Source organism: Rhinolophus sinicus, linkage group LG06 (assembly GCF_036562045.2).
Source record: "Rhinolophus sinicus isolate RSC01 linkage group LG06, ASM3656204v1, whole genome shotgun sequence".
Lineage (NCBI taxonomy): Eukaryota > Metazoa > Chordata > Mammalia > Chiroptera > Rhinolophidae > Rhinolophus > Rhinolophus sinicus.
The window spans coordinates 130,700,282-130,727,295 of NC_133756.1; the positions used below are offsets into that span (position 1 = coordinate 130,700,282).

Consider the following 27,014-nt stretch of genomic DNA (forward strand, 5'->3'; position numbering starts at 1 on the left):
ACATACATATATATATATATATATATATATATATATATATATATATATATATAAAGCAATGCTGAATTAATGATGCTTCAAAAATAGGGGGAAAAATACCACTCTAACCATCAACATGGACTGCCTCCTGGAACATTTTAAAGCTATTCTTTCTCTAAATATCATGCATTATTCATATTAACTCTAAACCACAACCCCCCACCCCCATAAGTTTAATACCAGTTGCTTTATTTGTACTAAAACATTTTTCATGTCAAACATATTTTAAAAAATCAAACTCTAAAGAATTCCTTGGGGCACTCCTTTTTTCATAGCTGTCATGCTTTTATGCTATGAAATAGCTGATTTTTTTAAAATAGTTTTTGGCTTGCCAGTTAATTTATTACTATCTCTACCACACCCTGTAGTACTCTCCAGCTCACCTGCTGGCTACAAACAGCTTTCTTTCCACTGCTGACAAGCATATTTTAAAAATGATCTTAACCTTTCTGCTGGTTTGAATCTATATCTACATATAATCTTTGGAAAGCTATTTCTCCAGAACATATCATTGTTTTGATACTAAAAGTAAAAATGAATACATTCGAGCCACAGAGTATATATCACAGAGAATAATTAGAAGAGAGAGAGAAAGGCAAAGGCAGGAGAGAGAGGAGGTAAGGGCAAAGGAAAGAGGGGGGTTAAAAGTAGGAGAGAAAAAGGTAAGAGGGAGAGGAATTTGGGGTATTGTGAAGTTTAACTTTGTTATAACAAAGTGTTCTTCCTCTCCACCCCCCTTTAATTTTCTCTGTGTTAGAGGAGATCAAGAAAAAGTTCTCAGTGGCTGACTTGGCAAGGAATCAGTCAACATGTTGTAGCAATTTTTTTCAAATTTGTCTCTGGATTTGAAATGCTTGCGTGAGGACCCATTCTTTTTAAACGTGTACAAAGGAAGATGAAGCCTGTTGGAACAGGCTGGCTTTAGGCTCTGCTGTAATCTGGCCCTTGCTACCTCTTGTGTAGGAAGACAACCTCCAAAAGTCAATTTGGGAAATAATGCCCATCCGTAAATCCATCTTTCCAGCCTTCTAGATTAGCCAACTGACTATTTTTATCTGAAGATTACAGAACAAGTACAAAACAGAACTAAAAACCTAAGGAAAAGTTGCCTGACATTAGCTTCACTTGTCACAATAGGCAACATTCCTTTGGAATCAAAGCAGCTCCACAGCAGGAGTCCCTGAGTAAGAGACAGTATATTTTTTAATTTTCAGGGAAACTGAAATGAAGCCAAAACTTATTAAGACTTAACTACAGGAGAAGGGGGAGCTTGTATTAAGAACCTAGGACCCATGAGACTTCAGGATACTTCCTACAAGAACATTCCTAGTTTGCGATATATTGTGAAATTCAGATATGAATTTCACTTTTAATAGAGTCAAAAATCCTGTGGGTAAAATTCTGTCCATTTACGTTGATGCTTCAGAAAGACAAAGGACTGGGATGGTTGCAGTCTTCGGAGATACTACTGTCAGATAGATACTAACCTATTGAGGACACCATTTAGAGAGGTTGGGAGGAGGAGAGAAGAAAAAATACATTAAACTAGGAGAGAGGATTCAAAGATTCTTTAGTAACTGGTTCGAAGTCTCATACCTCATTTTCCACCCTTCAAAACAGAAGAAAAATACACTACATGTCCCTAACTATCTCACAGATAATTGTGTGGTGGCATCATAGGATGACGGTAAATTATTTGAGTTGCCAAATAACTTATAGATAGACGCCACTTTCATGAGCTGTCATTCTTGCTACAATATGGAAATATTTCAACCCCTATCACCAATATAGACTTAAATATGCAACTTTGCATCTTGCCTGGATGTGTGTATTCAGAATAACAAAATATTACAACTCCTCTACATTCTGAGGGAGTGTCATAATGACGTTGAATTTGTGTTCGTGAGACATCACATTGCAGCAAATGTTAGCAGGTAGTGGGTGACATATTTATAATCTTAAAAAAAAACCCAAAAAACCTTCCATTTGTTCTAAGGACAACCGGACAAAATTTGGCAAGGATTACACTAACATATTGCTGAGCTCACCATGCTGTTACTTCTCCCTCTCTATTCATCAAACAATAGATCAATGATGAGAAGAGTCTTGAGCCTAGGACTTTTTCTAAGAGCATTTGCACTGTTTTTCGTATCTTTAAAGAAGCTGGAATCAAGGATCAATCTTAACGTCTTCACTTATTTCATAGATGCATCAAGACCCTTGCCCAATCATATAAAAATCCATGGAATTTGTCACAATAGCAATTACTTAAGTCAGGGTAAATGAGCTTATATACACCCATTCCCATTATAAGAAATCAAATTAAAATAACTCAAAGTTCATGCCTTAATGATAGCTCACCGATGCTATAACCTCCATATGCGAAGGAGGGCACACCTAAAAGGATCTCCATACAACCAGGTTAACTTACATGGGTGAGCATATTCTCTTCTTGAACCTCAAGATTTTTATTTAAAAATGAAAGTACGAACCTGAACAACCTTAGAGGCTTTGATTTCAAATAGATAGATTAATCAAGTATATAGATTTAATCCAGCAATGGTGGTTAGACACCTCTACTTTAATTATGGAAGAGGTGGAAATGGCTAGCTTTATAAGATGTCATTTGGGGAACCTTGTACATATAAATCATACTTTTTCCACAGGAAAAAAAAAACCAGGTAGATTTTTCTTAATGTCATTCACATTTTGACCATGTCTGCAAGAGTATAAAATGTCAAATCAGAAACTTTAGTCTGAATTCTATCTCCACTCATTTCTAGATCGGAAGCTTGAAAAGTTAATCAACTTTATTGACTTTTAGGTATTTTTCTTTTCACAAAATAGAGATAATGCCACTTGTGTCTTAGAATTATTACCAAAATATTTATTTGTATATACTTATATACATTTATTTTATATAAATATATATTCATTTACTTTTGGGTAAATATATTTATTTTATTTATATAAAACATATTACATATCGTGGCATATAAATGGTGTTCAATAAATACTAATTTAAACAAAGGAATTAAAAAGAAGCATTAGGTAACAATTATACACCAATAAATTAGAAAATTTACCAGAAACGGACAAACTTCTCAAAACACACAAATTAACTAAACTGACTCAAGAAGAAATAGAAAATATCAACAGACCTATAACAAATAAAGAGACTGGATCAGTAATCAAAAACCTCCCAACAAAGAAAAGGCCTGGACCAAATGGCTTCACCAGAAAATTCTACTGAACATTTAAGAAAAATTAACACTAATCCTTCCCAAAATCTTCAAAAACTTAAAGAAGAGGAAACAGTTCCTAACTATGAGCAAATGAGGCCAACATTACCTCGACACCAAAGCCAGGTAAAGACATCACAAAAAAAGAAAACGGATCAATATCCTTTATGAATATAGATGCAAAGATCCTCAACAAAATATTAGCATATTCACTCCAACAGCATATTCAGCATGACAAGGTAGGATTTATCCTAAGAATACAAAGACAGTTCAGCATTAAAAAAAAACACAAAAAAAACCAATGTTTTTAATACTACACATTAATAGACCAAAGGGGAAAACACACATGATCATCTGAATTGATGCAAATAAAGCATTTGACAAAATCCAATGCCCTTTCACAGTATTTATGAAAAACCCACAGCTAACATCATACTCAGTGGTAAAATACTGAAAGCTTTCCCTTTAAGATATCTGAAACAAGACAAGGATGGCCACTTTCACTGCTGCTATTCAACATTGTACTGGAAGTTCTAGCCAGCATTATTAGACAACATACATACATACATACATACATATGTACGTACACACATACATACGTACATACATAAATTCAGGCATCCACATTAGTAATGAAGAGGTAAGACTACTATCTCTATTTGCATATGACATGATCCTATACATACAAAAATCCTAAAGAATCCATGAGAAAACTAAAAGACCTAATAAACAAATGCAGCAGAGTTGCAAGGTACAAAAAACACAATCACCAGCAATCAACAATCTAAAAGGAAATCAAGAAAACAATTATGCTTACAATAGCATCTAAAAGAACCAAATATTTAGAAATAAATTTAACCAAGGATATAAAAAGACTTGCATACTGAACTATAAAATACTGCTAAAATAATATTTAAAAAACCTAAATAAATGGAAAGGCATCCACATTTATTGACAAGAAAACTTCTAACATTGTTAAGATGCCAATACTACCCAAAGCAATCCATAGATTCAGTGAAATCTCTATCAAAATGGATACCCACATGCAAAGGCTTACACCATACATAATAATTAACTCAAATGGATGAAAGACCTAAACTTAAGTGCTAAAACTATCAAACTCTTAGAAGAAAATACAGAGTAAATCTTTGGATTTGGCAACGATTTCATGGATATGACAGCAAAAGCACAGGCAACAAAAGTAAAAATAAATAAACTGGACTTCATCAAAACTAAAAATTTTTGTGCATCAAAGGATACTACCACATAAGTGAAAACACAACCTACAGATGGGAGAAAGTACTTGCAAAGTACTTGCAAATCACATATCTGACCAGGCACAATATCTATAATATATAAAGAACTTTTGAAACTCAACAACAAAAACAAGCATTCCAATTCAAAACTGGGCAAAGTACTTAGGCATTTCTCCAAGGAAGATACACAAATTCCTAACAAGCATATGAAAAGATGCTCAAAATCATCAATCACTAGGGAAATGAAAATCAGAACCCAATTTATACCATTTCATGTCCACTAGAATATAGATATAATTTAAATTTTTTTTTTATTTAAACGTGTTTTTCCAGGACCCATCAGCTCCAAGTCACGTAGTTGTTTCAATCTAGTTGTGGAGGGCGCAGCTCACAGTGACCCATGTGGGGATCGAACCAGCAACCTTGTTGTGAAGAGCACTGCGCTCTAACCAACTCACTAACTGGCCGACCCTCTATATATATTTTTTTTAAGTCAGAAAATAAGTGTTGGTGAGGATGTAAAGAAATCAAAACTCTCTTGCATTGCTAGCAGGAATGTAAAATGGAGCAGCCTCTGTGGAAAACAGTTTGGCAGTTTCTCAAAAAGTTAAACAGAACTACCATATAACCCAACAATTCCACTCCTACATAGACATCCATAAGAACTGAAAGCAGGGACTGTAAGAGATATTTGTACATCAATGTTCGTGGTAGCATTATTCACAATAGTCGAAAGGTGGAAACAACCCAAGTGTTCATCAAAAGGTGAATGGATAGACAAACAAACAAACAAACAACACCCATACACACACATAGACATATAAATACAATGGTGTATTATTCAGCCATAAAAAGTAATGAATACTTAATATACGATATCATATGAATGGACCGTGAAGATATTATGCTTAGTGAAATAAGCCAGACACAGAGGGACAAATATATGATTCCATTTATATGAAGTACCTAGAATAGAAAATTCATAGAGAAAGATAGTAGAATAGAGGTTACCAGGGAGTAGGAGAAGGGGAATAGAGAGAGTTATCGTTTAATGCCCGCAGAGTTTTTTTGGTGATGATTAAATTTTGGGGTATAGATATTGGTGATGGTTGCACAACATTGCAAAAGTATTAATTCCACTGAGTTGTACATTTACAAACGGATAAATTGATAAATATTATGTTATGTATGTTTTACCGTAATTTTTTTTTTTAAAGAAGCATTAAGTATACTTGTAAAATTGCTTTTGGTCATCAGGCAGAGGGACAGCATATTTCACGCAAATGCTCAGTTTTGGGACATTTTTAATGGATAAGGATGTAGTTTAATGTAGTTAAATTTACTCAATTTCATGATCAGACTTTACCCCCAAAGCTAGTACTTTAGAATTTTCAAAGAACTTTCATACATTTTAACAAATTTAATCTTTACACCCACACTGAGCAGTGGACAAATCATATTTTTTTAGATGACAAAAATGTGAGGCTCAGCAAGGTTAAAGGATACATTCAAGTAAGAATTAAAATAATCCGTGTAAAATATTTAGCACAGTGTTTGGCACAAAATAACTACTCAGTTAGCCTTAGCTGTTATCATAACTAATACATGAGTGGAGGAGCCAGGGGCAGACAGAGATCTCCAAGGTCTCGTAGGAAACGTCCGGCAGCAATCATTTAATAAATCCCAACTACATAAAGTCCGTGGGTCAGCGGCATCATCCCTGACACATGAAAGAGGCTATCCACTGTTTTCATTTCACAGGCAATTCAACCTTGATCTGATACACACATTGACAGCTATGAAGGAGGCTTAATTTTTTAATTTTCTCAAAAATAAGTGCTCAAATGTGTTGACCGTGTCCTGGATTGCAGCATCTCTTGGTATCACGATAGGAAAGAGCAAAGCAACTGAAACTCGGTAGTTTATGTTCTGGGCCCTGTTGAGTTCCTTTCCAGAAAGATCCCTCGAATTATAGAACCATTAAAAGTTTTTTTTTTGGATTAGGGGTTAAAACTCAATAATGCTATTTCTACAGAGATCAATCTGGTAGATGTTCCCGTAAAACTGCATAATCCCTGGGAGCAACGCAAGCCAGCGAGGTATGAGGGCTTGCCTGGCGTTCACTGCACACGGGGACCCTGAAATGCCCAGAGAGATGGGTCAAATCATCTGAAGGGAAGAAGGCCCAGAGACCTAATATATTTGTTTAAATTGTCCTACTATGGATTCAGAAACAGCCAACCTTAGAGAACATAACCCCAAGGTGGGTCTGTCTTTCTGGAAATCAAGACAGGATTATTCGATCAGCTGGAAGCACAAACTCTATGGAAGGTGGGAAAGGAGCAAAAACAGAGTCACTTTTTCTGTAATTTATAAAGACCAAGGTAGCACTTGCTCATCCTCTTGCTTAGGGAACAAAAATATAAAGTATGTCACCATTCAAGGCTTTTATATGTGACAAAGCCGCTGTCTTCTAAAAATGTAGTCCTTCTCTCATGTCTATTTCAAGTGAAATTAACACAGCTCAGTTTGGGGCAGGTAAGTTTTCCTAGTCCAGACTCCAGTCCAACAGAAATCTGCTCCCCCAACTCATGTGAATAACAAGATCCAGTCTCCTGAGAATGTACCATTTCTCTACAAATGCTATAAGGACATAACATTTAAATCCCTTTTAAGCATCATTTTTATATATAATAAAGCCTAGATTAGCCAAAGGATTAAAGAATGTACAGTTGTGGTTAATTAAATCATCTGCCATAACTCAGGAGTCACGAGAAAATACTTTTTTTTTTCTTTTATCAGCCTTGCTTATGAATAAAAATCGTCCTCCATGTCGGATCCATTGTCCTGCCTTCACCAGAATGTTCTGGCCAACATAACAAATACAACTTTGCTGCCACAGGACACTACTCCACGCGGCGCATACGATGTGCATGGAGGTAACTCACTCCTGCACAATGCTGTCCCAATCTCTTTATTGTTCTTAGTTACATATTGTAATCTTAGTGATGCTGTATGAGAAGACCTTTTTTTTCTAAACGCTCCAAATTCATTGACTATATAACAATATCTTCCCCCATGAAAAATGTCATTATTGTTTCAACAAAATTAAGTTAAGTGATGTGAAGTATGTTGATGTCTACGTCTAGCAGAAAATAAGGCCCATTCCTGATACGGAAGTGTGGAGAATTTTACATTTAAAACCACTGAAATTAAATAGACAGTTTCCACATACAGTTCATTGAAAAGGTTTCTGAGACTAGTATGGGAATGGCAACTCAGAGTTAGGAGAAACCATACACTGAGTTTGCGTCAGTGTTCCAAAAGGAAGTCAAGATGAGGAAATAGTTCAGAACTATTTATAGACAAGAGAAGGACTACACCACTGCACTGACAGAAACATATTCTCTGAGACAAAATTTACTCTCATCCTTAACATGGATACCCATTTCATAAGCAGTCTCACTTGCTCTAAAAATTCTGCTCTAGAAAAATCAGTTTTGAGCAATTTGAATAACAATTTTCTTCCACTCAAATATCCAAAAACCTTTGGTCATACGAGGTTTGACTAAATTGTATCTGAGGAAATTTCCAAGTCAGTCTTAAATTAGCCAATTCCTTAGCATCTCTATTCCTTGAATCACGTGAGTGTTGACATTGACATCTTACTTTTCCTTACAAAGAACGGGGTTCTCTACCAAATGCAAAAGAGTAATCGATGGCAACAAGCAATTAAAATAGATGTTCAAATTCCTTGGTTTGTTTTTATGCTATTTAGTAAGCTTCCTTCCCAAGAATTTTAGTAAAGTGATTTATATTTTATTATTGCCTTTAAGCAATTAAAATGCCTTTGTTCACTTTATAAATCCCACACACAAAGAAACTGCTGCACTCAGATTTGTTGCCCTCAGACTTGGTGGTTAATATAAGCAGGTTAATATGTTAAAAAGAACTTGACACAGAAATTATTAATGAGTAGAACAAGGTCACTACTTCTGAGCTGAGGTCACTTACAAAGAATGCACAAATGAAATGAAGGTTGACTTTTATTTACTTGACTATCTTCTTACATTGGATTCCTTTGGCAACATATCTTTAAACATTTAAAGCCCTGTTTACAAGGAGGCTCTGAAAGAAGCTTCAAACCATTATGTGTCCCTAATTGAATTCCCCAGGAGTCCAGTAAACTCAGAGGAATAAAGAAAAATCATAACATTTGCTAAATCATCTCAAAACATATTTCACTGCAAGGTTATGTGACCTGTTTTTTGAGGTTCAAAGATGAATGAGAAAATACTACTGAATGCTTCATTATTTAAACTAAAATAAAAAAGAATTTTACCTATTAATAGTAAGCTAATTAAATCAGTCTAGTTTTAACTTTTCTTCTAAGAGAAATCAAACAACAAACAATAATAACATTTTATACTGTATGTGACCACTCTCCCAGAGTATAAAAGCTCTCAGGTGGAGGAAAGCATCTTGAACCAAAGACAATTATTCACGGTAAAGGTAGGAGAGAGAGCTGACAAAAATTTGTAGTCCCCAGGGAAAGTAGCATTGCATCTGTAAATTCAAAACAAACTCAAGTGGAAGAGGAGAAAGTAAAAGTTTTTTAGCAACCAATTAGTTTATTCACATGGCACCCTCCCAATTAACTTCCCAATTCTAATTGTACTTGAAAATCAGCTTTTAAGATCTTGTTATTCATAGTTCCTTAGTATGCTCCTATGTTTGTTGTGACAACTAAGCAAAAACATGTGGATTTTAGCATTTCCAAAAGAATGTTAAATCTCTCTCTACTTACCTGGTTTGTATGTTATTCCAGGGGGGAAGAGGAATCCCTGTTGGGCGGCAGCTGCTGCTGCCAGGGTCCGCTGGTCATGTGGAAAGATTGGGATCATAAGCGGAGGCATGTGACCCTGAACCTGCTAAACAGAAGAGAGCCTATGATCAGACGGAGAGCAAACGTACGCCACCAAGTATTTGTTTTTCCCTCCTGGTGGTGTGCTGGTACCCACACAGCCACCCACTTCGACCCTCATTCGAAATACGCTCCCTGAAACAATTCAGGCAAAACTCCCCAAATCCGTTCTCTTAGATTCCATGTGCACACCAAGAACATAACCTCACTGTGAAATGGCTTCATTCCTGCCTTCCACTACATTGTAGCTCGTGGTTTTCTTTTACCTTGACTTGTTTTCCTTTTATTTTCTCTCTCTCCTTTTTTAAAAACAACGAAGGAGGAGAACTAAGTTTGCTTCTTTGTACACCATACAACGTTAAATGGCTCTGCCCTTTCACCTGCTTTGCATGCTGTGCTTGATTTTGAAACTAGTACTTAGTATCGTTGGTCAGAAAATAATGTCTAATTGTTATATATTCCAAAAGCTCTATCTCCCCAGTTTAGGCATCTTATTTCAAAGCCTCACTGCATTATGTTAAACATATAGCTCTTCAGATTTAAGGCTACTACATCTTGGCTCCCAATTAAACTAATATCCTTTGCCATACACACCTCGATGTAACATATAAATTGCTTGTCTGGCTAAGCAGTTTTACAGCTTTATGCACTCCCATGTAGCTAAGTAATTATGGAGTTGTATTCAGAGAGCATTTCACAATAAATCCTACTATATCAAATTTCATTTGACCTCAATAAATGTATCAAAGAGCACAAAAATGCAAAATAGAAAATCTTCACTCTATATCAGTATTTGTATTCCACATAAAGAAAATAAGAGCTATGACAGAATCACGCCTGTGAAAATCACATTTTAATTTCCAAGCTCTCTTCTTTACTCTATGCATGCTGCCCTGATTCCAGAAGAGCATCACAGAAAGGTTTTGTCCTGGCTTTTAGGGCATGATTTGATAGGTTGAACGACACGACTTTTGTTATTTAAAAATAAAAACTAGGATGTGCTAACAGAAATGATCTTTAAGCTCAAACTGGGTCTTTGGCTTCTTTACTAGTATAAAAATGCTACGTTGTATCCTATTTAAGATACAAACCTTTACCAGTAATTCTACCAACTCCAAACCATTCCCCTATTTAAATCCCCAAATCTTCTCTTTAAGCAAAATTCCACATACTGGCTGATGACCCTGCTTCAACAGCACCAGCTTGCCTTGTCCCGTCTGTTCCCTCCACAGCCCAGGACATGGTGCAAAATGCTTCTCTGTGGGTCTAAGACGTTTCATTTACCAACAGTTTTTCTCGAGGGAAAGCCCTAAGATGTGGGTTAATAAAGGGCAAGCGAAAAATAAACACTTTACAGTATTTTTCTGAATTCATTTCTCAGGAAAATCAACTTATAATAAAAAGGTCTTTGTGCAATTACTACCTTGCCAGTGGGGCGTGAAAGAAACTAGCTTTGGGCAGCTATTTCTTCCATTTTAGCTGAGGTAAGCCCAAGTTTTGTACATTAGAGGACAAACTTAGCCTGCTTAAATTGGAGCTGGTCCCCTGGTGCCCAGGTCTTGCCTCTAACCCTGAAGAAAAGCACTAGGTGTGCTGTTCAACTCCAGCTTGTTGTGACCTGATGCAAATCTGAGATGTCAAAGATGAGGGCACTGTTCTACATCAGAAAATATAACACAATTATTTTTTGTGGGTGACTGTTGTTTAGTACAGGGGTACATCAAAGGACATCATTTCATTTACTTCTAGCAATATGGCCCTAGTGTGTCTAGAACATGGTGTAGATGCTTTACCCTCTAAAGAAGGGAAGCAAAAAAGTGAGAAGTCTAGGTATCACATTTATTTATTCTTTCCTTCTTTCATTTAACAGATATTTAGGAAGTTATTATTATGTGTTATGGATCTTGAGAAGCAGTGACAGCATGGCAGCTAATTAGCTTGGGATAGAGAACATGTAAGGTTATCTACAAATATTTGAGGGAATGTTATATGGAAGAAGAACCAGATTACGTCTGAGCAGTTACAAAGGGCAGAACTAGGCTCAAAAGAAAGAGATTTTAGGGAAGTTTAATGCAAAGGAGAATTTTCTAATATTGAGTTATTCATCAATCACTCTGATCAAGGAGGTCTTGCGTGTCATCTCCTAGAGGTGGTCAAGTAAAGGCTCTATACCGGTATGTTAGAAATTCTTTAAAGGATGTGAATAACTAAACCCCTAATTAGACAAGAACCTAAAGAGCCTTTTTGGCTTTATAATTCTATGGTTGTTTCAGAGTCAACATTAGGAAGACAATGTGATATAGTCATTCCTTTATTCTCAACACATATTTATTCAGAATCTACTATGCCTACAAAGGCTTTATTGTCAAACAAATCTGGGCTTAAAGCTACACACTGCCATTCTGTTAGCTGTGTGACCTTGAACAGTTACTTAACCTTTCTGAGTCTATTATTTTCTCACTCATGTGAAAACCACAGCTAATGATGCTACCTCACATGGTTACTGTAACAATTAAATAGACAAGAAAAGTAAGCTTGTGACACAGTGACTGGCACATAATAGGCACTCTGTAAATGTTAGATCCTTGCTCTTTTTTTTATTTAGTTTGAATATTCAGTACTAGAAAATGATCAATTTACTGAAAAACAAACAAACAAACAAACAAACAAAACAATAAACAGTGGATCTTATCCATAACTCTAGTTCAAAAAAGAAAACATGAGCTAACTAAATAATTCAGTTTGGCAGGCAGAGATTCGTCATGTTCTTAGAAGACACCATGCTTCACAGATTATCCCACCCCCAGTAGCTAGAAAACCATGAAAAAGCAGAGGTGGGAGTACACGGATCATGAAGAAGGAATTTGGGATCTTTAGTGTTATTCACTAAGCATCATCTTATAATGAAAACATAATTTTATTTTTACAGTGGTGCCCAAGCTCTTCAGATTATGAAACAACCTAAGGAGAACGATGACAATTAGTCATCAGATCGTAATTCAGGAATCTTGGTGTCTGAAGATATGTCCTTTGTAACTAGCTATGTACATGAGATAACTAAGTCAACTCTCTAGTGTCGTTTTTAATGCCAAAGAGCTGTAGGTATTTCATATTAACACACGCTGTAAGACTATAGGGAAGTTCCTTTCTATCCATCACCCTCTACGAGGTAGAGTATGTTAGAAACTTTCAATGCTACTGTGTTTCTGCGAAAATAAGACCTAGCCAGACAATCAGCTCTAATGCGTCTTTTGGAGCAAAAATTAATATAAGACCTGGTATTATATTATATTACATCATATCATCATATCATATCATACCTGGTCTTATTTTATTATAATCATGTTTGCTCCAAAAGGCGCATTAGAGCTGATGGTCCAGCTAGGTCTTATTTTCGGGGAAACACGGTAACTATCAGCTCAGGGACAGTTTTCACAAATTGAGGAACAAAGTACATAATAAGGAGGGGAACAGAACACCTAGTAAAAACAATAGTAAAGATGGACTCATGGAGGTGGAATGGAGTTTAGAGCTGATCTAACCTAGTAGTTCCCTGACCAGCAGCATCGGCAACATTTACAACTTTAAAGAAGCAAATGATCAGACTCCATCCCAGACCTATGAATCAGAAACTCTAGGGTTGGGTCCAATTACCTAAAATTTAGGCTCTAATCCAGAGCAGTGACGCTCAGACTTCAGTGTGCATCAGGATTTGAGGGCTGGTTAATAAAACAAAGATTGCTCTACCCCACCCGCGGAGTCTCTGGAGCAGTAGCTCTGAGGTGGGAGCCTGAGAGTGAACTTTACTAACAAGTTCCCAAGTGGAGCTGGTGCTGCCGGCCCAGGGACCATTCTCTGAGAATCACTGATCTAAATCAAACCTCACAATTTACACGCAGGGAAACAAGTGGCTAGAGAAGGTCAAAGATATGAGTCTGGGAGGTCACATAGCCTATGACAGAACTGGATTTAGAATCCAGAACTGCTAATCACCCTGTCCAGTGCTTTTTCCTTTACATTACGTGGTCTTCAGTAATAGAGAAAAGGAAAATCACACTCCTTTGGGAAAGGAAATCTGGAAATCTGCAACTAAAAATAGTTTTATATTTCAGAGGCGTACAGAGCTCTGGAGTATACATATTGTGTTTCTTCAGTTTCAGTTTCTTCTCTCTTGTTTTGTACCCATTACAATTTGATCTCAAACCTATTGTCATTAATTCCAATAATTTATTACAATTCATTCATTAGCAATAATCATTTAGCTCCAAATGATAAAATTGTCCTTAACTTATTTTAGGTAAAGCAATGACAATTCAGACTGCCCTTCATTAAACACAAGCCAAAATATCTAGTAGCCAGTTAGACTATGGATGATGTATTACAGAATTGGACACTTGACACCTATGTAATTTTACTAACTATTGTCACCCCAATAAATTTTAATAAAAATAAAAAAAAGACTCTAGACTGAGAGAATATGATGAAAAGTTCCTTTCTAGCTCTAATCACAAAAGTAATAATAGTGACGATGATGATGACGATGAGACTAATCAGAGTAGTAGCTAATCTTTTCCAGTGTTTCCTACATGTCAAGCACTGGGAAAGTGATTTGTATGCTCCATCTCATTTAGTCCTCAAAGCTCTATGATGAAGTTACTGTTATTATTCTCATTCATTTAATGAAAAAGACAAAACCATGAGAGGCTAAGTAAGTTGGTCAATTAAAAAAGTGTGTCGAGCCAGGATTCAAGTCCGGGCAAATCAGGCTCAAAGTCTATACTTTTAAAGTACCATCATATAAAGTCATCTTTTGGTAAATAGACCTAAATGAGATAAGGAATATAATTCTTTGTGGTAATTATTTGACTGAAAGTTTTACAACTATAATTGTAAATTTACATGCAGTTGTAGTAACACACAGATTCCATGTACCCTTTATATTCAGTTTCCTCCAATGGTAACATCTTGAAAAACTATAGTACACCCTATGTTTATTACAGCATTATTCATGGTGGCCAACTCACTGAAACAACCAAAGTTTTCTTCAATGGATGATTGGATAAAGAAGATGTGATATATATATATATATATATATATATATATATATATATATATATATATATACTTGTATATATATATACACACACACAATGGAATACTACTCAGCTATAAGAAAAGATGAAATACTGCCATTTACAACAACATGAATGGATCTTGAGATTATCACGTTAAGTGAAATAAGTCAAACAGAAAAAGTTGAGAACCACGTGATTTCATTCATATGTGGGATATAAAACTGTAAGCAACAAACAAACAAGACAAACAAATAAAAAATCACAGACAGAAACAACAGTTTAGTGGTTACCAGAGAGTAAAGGGGGGCGGGGGGCGATAGTAGAAGAGGGTAAAGCGGGTCAAATATATGGTGATGGAAGGAGAACTGACTCTGGGTGGTGAACACACAATGCAATATATAGATGATATACTACAGAATTGTACACTTGAAACCTATATAATTTTACTAACCATTGTCACCCCAATAAATTTAATTAAAGAAAAAAAAAACTACAGTACAATATCACAGCCAGGGTATTAACATTGATACAAGCCAACAACCTTATTCAGATTTGCCCAACGGGATATTATTTTAAAGAAATTATACGTCTTAAAAATTAGCAAGGATAATGGAGGTCTATGAAAACATCTAACTACCATCTTTTATAGAAAGCTCATCCTGAGCCAGTTCAAATACAGTCATGCACTGCATAATGATGTTTCGGTCAATGACAGACCACATATACAACAGTGATCCCACAATATTACAATAGAACCCAAAATTTCCTATCACCTAGTGACACTGTAGCCATAGTAACACCTAGCACAATGCATTGTGGTGATGCTGGTGTAAACAAACTGCATTGCCAGTAGTATAAAAGCACAGCACATATAATTACAGTAGTAGGCTATACCATCTAGTTTTGTGTAAAGACATTTCACAATGTTCGCACAACAACAAAATCATGCAACAATGCATTTCTCAAATTGTATCCCTGTTGTTAAGCAGTGCATGACGGCAATATAAGTGGAAAGTATGAATTAAAGCAATAATTTCCCCCTTTTCATAGACTGCCACTTATGGTACTTACTAGAAGATTATTGGTAGAAGGTGGGACAGAAACAGAAAGCAAGGGCAAAGTAGGGGGTAGAGATAGGAAACAGGGCTTGGTGGCTACACAAGTATCACATAAGCATGCAAAATATTTTCCTCCTATGAAAGCTGTGAATTAAGTTCACTGCACTGAGTGTCAGGGCTTAGGGCAGATAAAGAATTTAAAAGATACAGCATAGCCCCACCTTACTCAGAAGAATGGAAGCCTGCCTTTCCACTTTCTTCCTATCAACCTATTTTCCCATCTGGTGACATGCCAGGAAAGGCAGTCACACTGGAAACAGCAACCTCCAAATATATTTTACTAAAGAATAAAAAAAATAGAATTCCCCTCACTCCATCAAAGAATGCCCAGTCTCCACATGTCTTTTCCAAGAAGTTAAAAAATTTTTCAAACAGCATATTTTTGTCTTGAAAGTGTAGCTTTCCCACAGCACAAATTCAGGGGTGCTTTAATTATCCCATAGGTAAAGAGGTAAAACTGATTTTGTTAATGCCAAAAGTAAAATTGAATGCTGCCAAAAATATATCTCTGAGTATGAAAGTGCATTATTTTTATTGCTTGGGAAGTCAGCACTAACTGGCTAATATGTAACTCGAATGACTAATGAGAAACCAGGAACCCATCCTAGGTGAAGCTCAGTCAGTGTATCATGAAAGAAACACACTGTGTGTCTCAACACACACCTTTCCATTAATGCTAAATTCCCACAATCCCTCACCAAATCGGTTCCCTTTTGAGAGGGTGGGAAACACATTCTTGATCAAACAGGATACATGCCCAGAAATTGTAATTGCTCAAGTGTTCCTCACGTCATTCAGACAATCAGACGAACATGAAATACTCAGGGTCGGTCTCTTCCTGTTTGTGAAACAGCATTGTTGCATCAACACTTTTCCCCTTTGTTTTCTCTGTGCTAAGTTGTTGACGGTGCCATTTTTTGCCATCTGCCCCAGAGCTTCATTAAAGATACATGAATGGGCTAACTGGCCTGCTATCTTGTGAGGAACAGGTGCTATTGTTTGTCCCTGAAGACAAGCACTAAAGATATGACTCAGAATACTTGAGAAAGAGCATCTGCAGCAGTCAGTCAGAGAGCAACTTGGCAGAGACCTGGCTACGTGCTAATATGCAGACACAGTGACACTCAGGGGGGCTCATTTTCTCTCTTACGGAGATTATTTAACTTTTTTAATGACGGAAAATACAACTTTGTGTTGAAAAGCATGAGAATATTAATGTCTATTGCTGAGTGAAAGACAGTGAGCAAGTGAAGATCTTTCTAATGCTTTTTTTCTAGAAAAATCATTCCTCATGTGGTTTAATTGGAGAAAGCTTCTTTAATCTGGTGGAAGGAATGTATCCAATGTTTGTAAATCATGACAGGGAGGGAAAAACAAAGATAGAAAATAGAGAATGAGAAAGAGAGGAAGGGGGAGGGGCATACAGACAGAAAGGGGGCGGGGGGAGGGTAATTTCCTTAAGGGCCATAGTCTGTATTGCAAAGAATAGCTGAGTCATTTGCATACAGTGTTACCACTGTAAAAGCTGCAGTGTCTAGACTGAAAGGGATAAAGGCCCCAGAAACCTTACATGAAAAGCCCTCAAGGTCAGGTTGTGACCTTCTTACTGCCAAAAAATGCATGCAGAACCCTATGGACCTCAGTTAATGCTGGACAGTTAGGAGGGAAAGGGTCTCATTTGATAGAATAAAAAGCGCCTTAACATAAACCTGTTTAGGTGCAACCTTTTGTTGTTGTTAAAATCTATCTAAAATGTTAAGACTGCTTTGCTTTACCTTAGCATAATGCAGTGGTTACCACATTGAACTTCTCTGGGTTGACGATAGTCTGAAGCGCACAAAGGAGCCTTATGTTATATACGTCCTACCTGAGTATTCACTAATTGTTTCTATTCATTAATCATCTCTCACCAAGTAAACTGAATATCCTGAATGGCCTACATTTCTGCATACCCTACTGCTCATATCACAGGGCTAAGGCATTTTGCGTCAACGGATCAATGTGAGAACCATCAAAGACCTAAGAACTGGTGTTTTAAGCATCAGTTTCCATAGGGTAGTATTGTTAATGTGACTGTAAAAGGTATAGAATTGTAGTTGTTCTCACTTCAGAAGAGAATTTAAAAATGATTTTTAAACACATCTTGATATCACATTGTTTGCTTTTCATTTGTCTTATTTAGCAAATCTCTGGCTGCTACAGCTAATGGAGGATAGCAGATCCTTTCTTGTAGAGACTAGCTTGCTCTAGCAGGAGAATGACAAAACTGAAATTTCATCAGGGGAAATTCTGGGACACAAATTTTCTAGAGTATTTGAGAACACAGAGTACCATCTTTCCAGATGTTTCCCACCAACATCCAATAGATACACATTGTACAAATAATGCAACTGTATCCAGAAGAGTATCCTGCTTTGCTTGTTTGTTGATGGCAGGATTTTCTCTCTCTCTTTCTCTCTCTCTTATCATTGTTACCATCCATCTTTAATATAACACAATTTCTTTCTAAAACTTGCATACTACTGCCACCCGTCTTTTCAAAATTGTCACTAAAGGGCCAAGAAAACCCCTGAAAAGGTAGAACAAACTCAAGACATTACAGTTTAAAGGCATCCTTTTAAAAACTCAGGCTTTAATCTTTCAAAGTCATATGTTTTAGTTTGAACATTAATGAAGAGCTAACTTTATATTGATGATATATATTTTTCTGTATATATGTCATACTTCAATGAAAAGTTAATTTAAAGATAAAAGAAAATAGTTCCAGTAGTTTACTTATCTTTACTAATTTACATTATTAAATATATTTAGTAGAAAATCTGAACTATTCACAGGAGAAACGGAAAAGACACACCTTGCCGCTAGCTTTACTATGTCCCTACCCTCACCACCAAGAGTAATACACGCAAACAAAAAGCAATTCTCCCTACTAGGTTGTATTTAAGGTAGCTACTTTAAATCCACCGCACAGTCTAGCACTTTCTAGCTCCCTTCCTTGGTTACATAGGAGAGAAATGACCATTGAGAGTAAGCGTACAATGACTTCATCTAACAGGTCAATAGCACATATTTAAAAAATCTTCTCTAGGTATATATTGAGAGAGACATGTTAGCCCTGAAAGCGCCAATCCTGACCTTTGTATTAACTCCTGTTTTTATATTCTCAGCATACTGTATACACTCACACTACTTGCATTTTCTAAAATGGGCCAATACCTCATCAATCTACCCAGGATCATTAGGAGTCAAATATCATTACTTTCTCTCTCAATGAATTTGTCATGTATAAATATTAAATTTGCAAAGAAAAGAGCATAGCACTAACATAATCGTACTTCCTGGTATCTCTTACTTATTTGTCCCCTTACTCCCTGAAATAAAGAGCTCCACCCATATAAAATGACCTCTTAGGCTCCCAAGAAATATATTACTCTGTAAGGGAAGTCAATAGCTCCTGTTTTCATTCAAATATTCAACAGCCATTTATTGAGCACCTAGCACTATCCACTTGGTACCATGCCAGACACTAGTAATATAAAGATACCGTAGAGATGTTCATAGTCTTATTTTATCAGGTAGTGGTAATAGGTTTGTTTTCACTTACATAATAGGATAAATCATCCAGTTTGTCAGCTTACTTTGGAGTAGTGTCGATAAAGGAAAGATATGCTTAAAAAGAAGCTAAATTACAGCAAAAATTCTATTAGGTGTCTTTCCATAGTCTTCCTAAAATTTTGAGAGTATTTATGAGAACAAAAGTCAGATTACTTTATAAAATGGATGATAAATGTTAATTAAGTGTGTTTAAATTATCTTACTATGTTTTAAGAAACTCTCACCAGGAGGGAAGGAGAATATCCTGGCCATAAAGAAATTAATAAAACATGTTATGCAAAAGTAAAATTTATGATTCATTTGGAATTAGATATCTACCACCTTTTCAATCCATACAAATGCATAATCTTGTCAATTAAATATTATTGTTAAGGTCTAGTAGTATGTTAAAATCACTTTAAAGTGCAACTAAGGAAAATTCATGTGTGTTTATTACTCCTTAAGGATCTATTAGTGGGTATTTTATTCAGATTCGTGCTGTAAAATCTGCATAAACTCAGCATATTGTTATCCCCATGTGTGCATTTGTTTGGTTAAAGCAGAACAGCAAATCTCAATTTTTGCAACTTCTGGAAAAGTCAAGAGAACTAAAACAGTCTTAATTTTAATCAGATACAAACAGTTATCACTACAGAAGTGAAGAGTTGACTATTATGCAAATAGTCACAGTTAGTGGTCACCGGGCCATCACAGAAGACTGAGCTAGTCAATTACTTCAGATATTTCCAAAGACTAGTGAAGATGAATGTTTCTTATTCTACCCTGTCTTATTTCCACAGAAGTATGAAACATATTAGAGACTAATGATTGCTGTTCTCAAATGGAAACCCCATTAAATACACAATGATCAAAGTGCTTTGGCAAGATGGAAATTAATTTTTTTTAATTCTGTATGAATGCCATATAAATATGGTAACATTTGTGAAGAATGTAGCATTCCTTTCTTTGTAACAACCAAATTCAGATATAAACCTTTCATAAACTTTTGACCTGTAATGAAGGCAATCTGGCTTTTACTCCTGAAGTATTTTACACAAGCTTATTCTGTTAGCAATGACCAGAGTTCAATTATTAAATTCCTCCTCCCGAAATACACGTTTACATCTTAGACTACAGGTCTTGTTAAAATTATGCACAAGCAACTTTAAGTCAGGGACGTTGTATCTCCCTGGGGCTTAGTAAAAGTCTCTCTCACACAGAGTAGGGACTCAACAAATATTTGTTACGTAAATACATTCAAGAATGTTGGTTCTATGTTGTTTAAAAACTACGCTACAATAATTCTGATGATTTTTTTTTTTTCATCTTCTGAATCAATTCGAAGTACCTTCATCGTTTACAATCCTCACATTGAGGCAACGGAAGTACACATATGTCCTCCAAAATGCTTCATTATTACCATCTTTTCTTTTGGCACGGCATGGTCTGGCTTTGAAGTACATGAGTCGGTATGAAAACACAAAAACTGATTTTATTCATTTATTTGAAGATATTTGTTCATGACTGTGCTCTCCTAGTACAGCTGCTGAAATTCATCTATAGTATAATTTAGAGATGACTCTAAGCTTCTTTAACAATTTTATCATCATCAATTATAATCCTTACTGACAAATGATATTCCAGAAGAACCAGGAATATAATTTTCCAAAATAATAATAATAATAAAAATGTCTGTTACGTCACAGTGGGCTGGTAACGCAATAGAGAATGAAGGAAGAAAAACACGTACGCATCGGCTAGCGTGGCGAACACAAGCAGGTCCGTCTTAGGCTAGAAGGCCGGAGAAACATACTGGGGGAGTTCTGATCAGAACATAAGATGTCTAAGCTATTGACAGCGGGGGCTCAGCTGTGGAAAACTGACCCTGGCTGGAGGTATCAATGGGAAACGGCACCTGTGCATGTGATTGGAGTCAGGGTGCGGCGGTACAAAGAGGGAAACCAGGGTGATCTTTATAAGAAACGAGTGATGAGTGGAGGCATAAGCAGTGATTCCAGCCAGAAATCAAACAGCCAGAAAGGTTTTCAGTCTTCATCACACTCAAGTATTTGTAGGGCAGAAAGTCAATGACATGCAACTTTAATGTCATTTTGGAATGTCACCTACTGCTCCTGCTCCACCCTCGGCAGGCACACTTACACATATACATGCACTCTCATTCACACACACCCACACACTTCTACACTTGCTTCCCCCACCTACATGCACAAGCCTGTCAACACTGAAGGTGATCATAAGGGTACCCTAACATGTTGGTTTCAAAAGAGCAATTTTCTTTATTTTTGTATTTTTATTTAGTATTATGTTTATGTTAAATAACTCAGATATGTAAAGAAATGACCCTACCAAAGAAAGTTAAGGTCCAAACTCCCTAGCCTAGGCTGGCATTGAAATCACTCCACAAGATACTCTTAACATACCCCCTCAAGCCTGTTTTCCTACCACCCTTTACCATCTTTCTCCTCTTACTTTCAACAGCTTCTAAGCCTTTCTTCACACCACCTTTCTCATTCATGGCATAGAATGATCTGTTCTCTCTTTGCCTTCGTAAACCTGCTCTATTCTTCAAGGTTCAGCTCAAATTCAATTCCTCCATGGAAGGCCCCAAGTGTAAAGCTCTTCCTCCTCTGTCAAAATTTACATTGCACGTGCTGTGCTGAATTATTTAATGGTTTTTATTTCAATATTTGATACTATTCTAGGCACTGGGGACATAGAAATAGATGGAATTGCCTACCATTATCTTCTAAGAAAGACGGACAATATACACATGAATGTATCCGTGTGTGTATGAGCAAATATATAAATATAATAAATACCAGCTGATAATAGATGCTATGAAGAAACATAAACTAAGATAATGAGATGGCGTGTGAGGGGTAGAAGGTGGAAAATGGGAGGTGGTGTGTAGGGAGAAGAGGGGGTTATTTTGAACAGGGATGGTCAAGGAAGGCTTCTCTGAGGGGATAACATAGCACAGGGTTGAATGACCTAAGGAAATGCTACATGGGGCCTTCTGAGAGAAAAGCAACTCGGGCAGAGGGCGTATGAGCGCCAAGGACCTGAGGCCACAGTAACTTAGGTGAGTGAGCTAGTCAGGCCAGAGCAGAAGAGAAGCAGCAGAGAGAATAGTAGCGGAAATATTAGAAAGCTGGGCGTCGACCAGATCACTCCGGGCTTTGTAGAGGACAGCAAACATTTCGGATTTTGTTCGGAGTGTGATGGATAGTCACTGAAGGGTTTCAAGAGAGGGAAGTGGCATGAGATCTGACTGAGGTCCATAAAGATCGCTCTGGTTGCTGTGAGGAAAACTTAGTCTATCACAGGAATGACAGCAGAGAGACCAGCTTAGAAAGCACTTCAATAATCCAAAAGTGGGCATTGTGAATGCCCTCTTCCATCTTTATATGTCCTCTCTGCTCAAGTAGAAGGAAAATATAAATTCTTAATATGCTACTAGGACAGTGCCTCCAAATACGAAAGCCAAAACAATAATTGTCTGACAGGTTCATTAACTGATTGATAAACTGACTAAAACATGAGCGGTCCGGTGATTCCATATGAGACAAGATCCACATCACTGTCAAACTCTGGTACTCGTAGGCCTACAGGGGAGAAGAGTATAAAAACTTACAATCTAAGTGGCTACTGCTACATCACTGTAATTCTTTTCCCCAAATACACTGTCTTTCAATAAAGGTTTTGGAAGTAGATAAGCTTACTGACAGAAACTAAAAATGTAAATCTTTAATTCAGTCTCTGTGTGGGGAAATATAGGAATGTTTAAAATAGTTCCAGCTACCTGCCAACTTTCCTATGGAAAAAAAATCAACTGTTAATAAAGATCAGAAAAGTAGAAAATTTAATATATACAAACTGGCTCAAACACTCGTTAAATTTAACTTCTCTTGCTTTTTTTTTTTGTTTGTTTTTGGTAGTTAAGACTAATGTCATTTTTGCCAAATGAAATTGGAATTTACAATACAGAGTCAGATGCGGCAGCAATTCACGTCTCATGATACTCTTTGCTGTTACAAACAATAAGTCAACAACATTATTTAAGACTGAGGCAGATGATGACTAGACTTATCATGGTGATCATTTCAGAAGGTATAGAAATATCTAGTCACTATGTTGTACACTTGAAACTAATACAATAATGTATGTCATCTGTAATTGGGAAATAAATTAATTTTAAAATAATAATTAATTTTTAAAAAGACTGTCTAGGAATAACTCATACAATCACAACTGAAGAGGAACAGAAACTCAAGCCCAAAAGGAAGTAGACAGATATGCTGGTCTTCGTAGGTCCATAGAAAAAAACAACCAGAATTCAAAATGGAAACATGAATGCATTGAATTTTCCACACATTATTAAAGAAATCCTACTTAGAAATTCTAATGCTGCTTTTTCCTCGATTTTAACGTGTGTTTTTTTTAACCATACTCCATTGAAAACAGTTTCCCATAGCCATGGATGACATTTCTTAATGTTAGATAAATAGAGAAGAGGAGCATTGTATGTCTAAGATGTAAAGGTATGCACAATATAAAATTTTAGCCAATCTTCTGTGCCACCAGAAAGCCAAGGGTTGTATTGGGTGCATCCTAATTACGATAGGTTAAGTAAAGAAAAGCGAAGACAAGAAAAGATAAACGAAAAGAGACATGAGAGGGAAGAAAACAAAAATATGAAAGGAAAGATAAAGATTGTAAAGGAAGAGAAGGGAGAATGCAAGCAAGAATATTGTGTGCTTTAAAAAAAAAATTAACGCTGTTTTTTATATCCATAATTTTGACCTGATTACTGCCCACTCTATCCTTTACACTTCAGCAAATGGAAACTCCAAATGCCAGTGTTATACTTACCTTACAAATATTTTGTAATGATAAAATGATCAATGTAAAAAAGTTCCTTGCAAAATGGAAACTGCTATAAAAACTTTAATTAAAATTGTAATTATAAAATTTTTAATTAAATTAAGATGCATATATTCATTTTTAAACTTGAGAACTCATGGACTATTTTAAATTGAAATTTAAACTAAAAATGGAAATGTTGTGGATTTATACTGCTGACCAAGTTAGTATAAACGCAAGAACCAGTCTATCAGTGTGCCCTACCATTAGCCATTTATTACCTGGGAGACATGGGACTCAGAATATTATTATAATAACTTAACCGAATGTAGACGTAGATAGATAGTTTCTCCTAGCTAACGCTACACATTTTGAGACAGTTCAACTTAACTTCGTAAATTTCTATGGGTAAGAGAGACAAAAAGAGAAAGGGAACCCCACCTCTACCACCCCCCTCAAAAAAAAGTAAAAAGACAAAAAGAAAAAAAAATAGATATGCCCCATGACATATGTTACTTACATGGTAAAATGTCTATCCATAGATTTAATTTCTGACTTTAGTTTGTATTACAACTTGTATTCCTAAAAAGGTAGTTACAAATTTGTAAACAGGCATTTTCCATCACCCTATTAGCACATCCACAATGATCTAGAAATACGATGATCAGAGCTGTAGACATTCATTTTTACTTCCACGGGACAATTCCCAGATATGAATGACACAAAGACCAGCTTTGATTCTCTTTAACTCTTCTTAATGTAACTATTAAAAAGATCAGGTTGGCTCCTTTAAAACTGCACTAGGATTGTCGTTTCCATGGTAGAATAAGGAGTTGAATCTACGTAGAAATTATCAGCCAATAACAATAGGTCTTTGTCCAGCTATGACTACTTCCCTCTTCTACAACCAGTCCTTATCTGGTTCAGGAAATGCCTGTTTTAACTGACAGGTAGGAGATTAAATCTACAGCTGCTGAAATACAATCTCAGCTCTGTTAGATAGGCTTTCATTGAAAAGCACTACAAACACATAATTTGTTTATGTTGTACCAGCAATCTCTGACAAAGCAGACTGTCTAGCTGAGACAAATGTGGTTAAACCCATTTATTGTATTATTTCTGCTACACAGAACAAGCTCTTAAAACGCAGAAACTACACAAGGCACAAAGCTCTAGCTGTCTAAAGAAATCAAGAATAGATGACTTCTTGTTACACTAGCCCTTTTTACACAGAAAACATGTTCTCCCCTGGAAAACATCTATTCCAATTTTTCTTTTAAGTGGGTGGTTCAATTATGTTTATGCTTTCAGTTTTTAAAGTTTCTTTTGTTCCTTCCAGCATAGACAGGCATAAAATCACCTGATCACTGAATATCTCCAGGTTTAAGAACAAGATGACTATTTATAGCAAGTCCTATATCATCCCCTCAAAAAAATCTCCATAATGATAAATTTTAATGACAATCCATTCTCTTCAATATTTATTGCAAATTTTTATAATGTTATTTGATTCCTTTATTTCACTTGATCAAAAAATAGCTTTCCAACTGATAAAGAATATAAATAGTAGTTCTTTAAAATTAAAGAGTCATGCACAGAGATACCTATTTTATAAAATAAATGTCAAGGGGAGAGATTTTAACAACAATGAAAGCTGCTAGTTAAGTGACCATCCAAATTAACAAAAGGTACTACAAATTAAAAAATATGTTACTTTATATCTAAAATCTATCCTTTAGGTACATTTATTCAACTCTAACTAGTTGTATATGTATACTCTATACATTCTGAGTATACTGTATACACATAAACTGTAAAATTAGTAATAACTAAAGATTAAAAGTCTTTATCTACCTTTACTAAATTGTAGAAGTTATCATCAAAAATAATGAAACAACAGATAGTATACAACATGGTTTTAAAAATAAGAAAACAGATGCTATAACTCAAACTTGTCAAGATTTTTCTAGGAAGAGTAGCACAATAAACAAAAAGATTATAAAACTGTATTTGAAACACAGCCAAAAGGATTATGGTTAGCCATTCTCAAACATATTACCGTTACCTAAAATCATTTTTTATTTTTCCTTAATCATCGGCATAAAACAGCAAAGTGAGAAAATGATCTTCCAACTTGGAACATATGTGCCACTTGGAACTCTGAGTTAGTCTTAAAATACAGAAAGTATGCAATAAACTAGCTGAATCCATGGGGTCTCCCTCAAACAGCATGGATAATGAGGGGAATCCATAACAGACATAAACAAACCCAGAAAGATGTCTAGACCCCACATCATTATGTATGATATATGCCTAAGATATATGGGCATACATTTGAATGTTCAAGTTCAAACTTGGCTTCTATTAGACTGATTCAGTCACAGCATGGGGTTTCTTTAATAAACAAACCTTACTGTTAGAAAATATTGGGGACTCAAATCATATACAATACCCCAGCTAGTTAAAGATGTGGCACTCTTAATGCCCTATATCCCTTGAAGCTTTCTTACAACAAACTGTAAATAATAAAGGAAAACTACATCCTAGAAAAACATAAAGAAGTCTGAGATTTTTTGCATTACAAGTTGGGAGCCGATACTACAGAAAGCTACTATTTCAACATATGCTCCAAAAATTACATTTCCCATTAAAAATTAGAAAATAGTTGAACAATGCGGTCCTTGTTTTTTATTTCCCATGATTCTTAAGGATGCTGAATGTATTCACAAAAAAGATGTAGCCACAGTTATTTATCTCACTACAATAAGTTCTTCGCCATATTTGATAAACACACACATGGATAATATAAACAGATTTACCTCAGTTTAGAACCACAGACTTTTAGAACCAGGATGGCTCTAGAAAACTGTTTTTTTTCCAAT

The 27,014-nt window shown here is 35.8% G+C and overlaps 1 protein-coding gene across 28 annotated transcripts in view; it reads right to left on the reverse strand.

Moving 5' to 3' along the window:
• The window catches only part of SOX6 (SRY-box transcription factor 6), a 595,594-nt gene that overhangs the window by 117,100 nt on the left and 451,480 nt on the right, over window positions 1–27,014 (reverse strand). For 21 of the 28 annotated variants that reach the window (XM_074336055.1, XM_074336057.1, XM_074336052.1 and 18 more), the window contains one exon: window positions 9,345–9,468. In XM_074336055.1, coding sequence (XP_074192156.1) covers window positions 9,345–9,468 — 124 coding nt within the window. The remainder of the gene's footprint in view (window positions 1–9,344; window positions 9,469–27,014) is intronic. The other 7 variants (XM_074336066.1, XM_074336065.1, XM_074336067.1 and 4 more) reach the window with 1 other exon arrangement.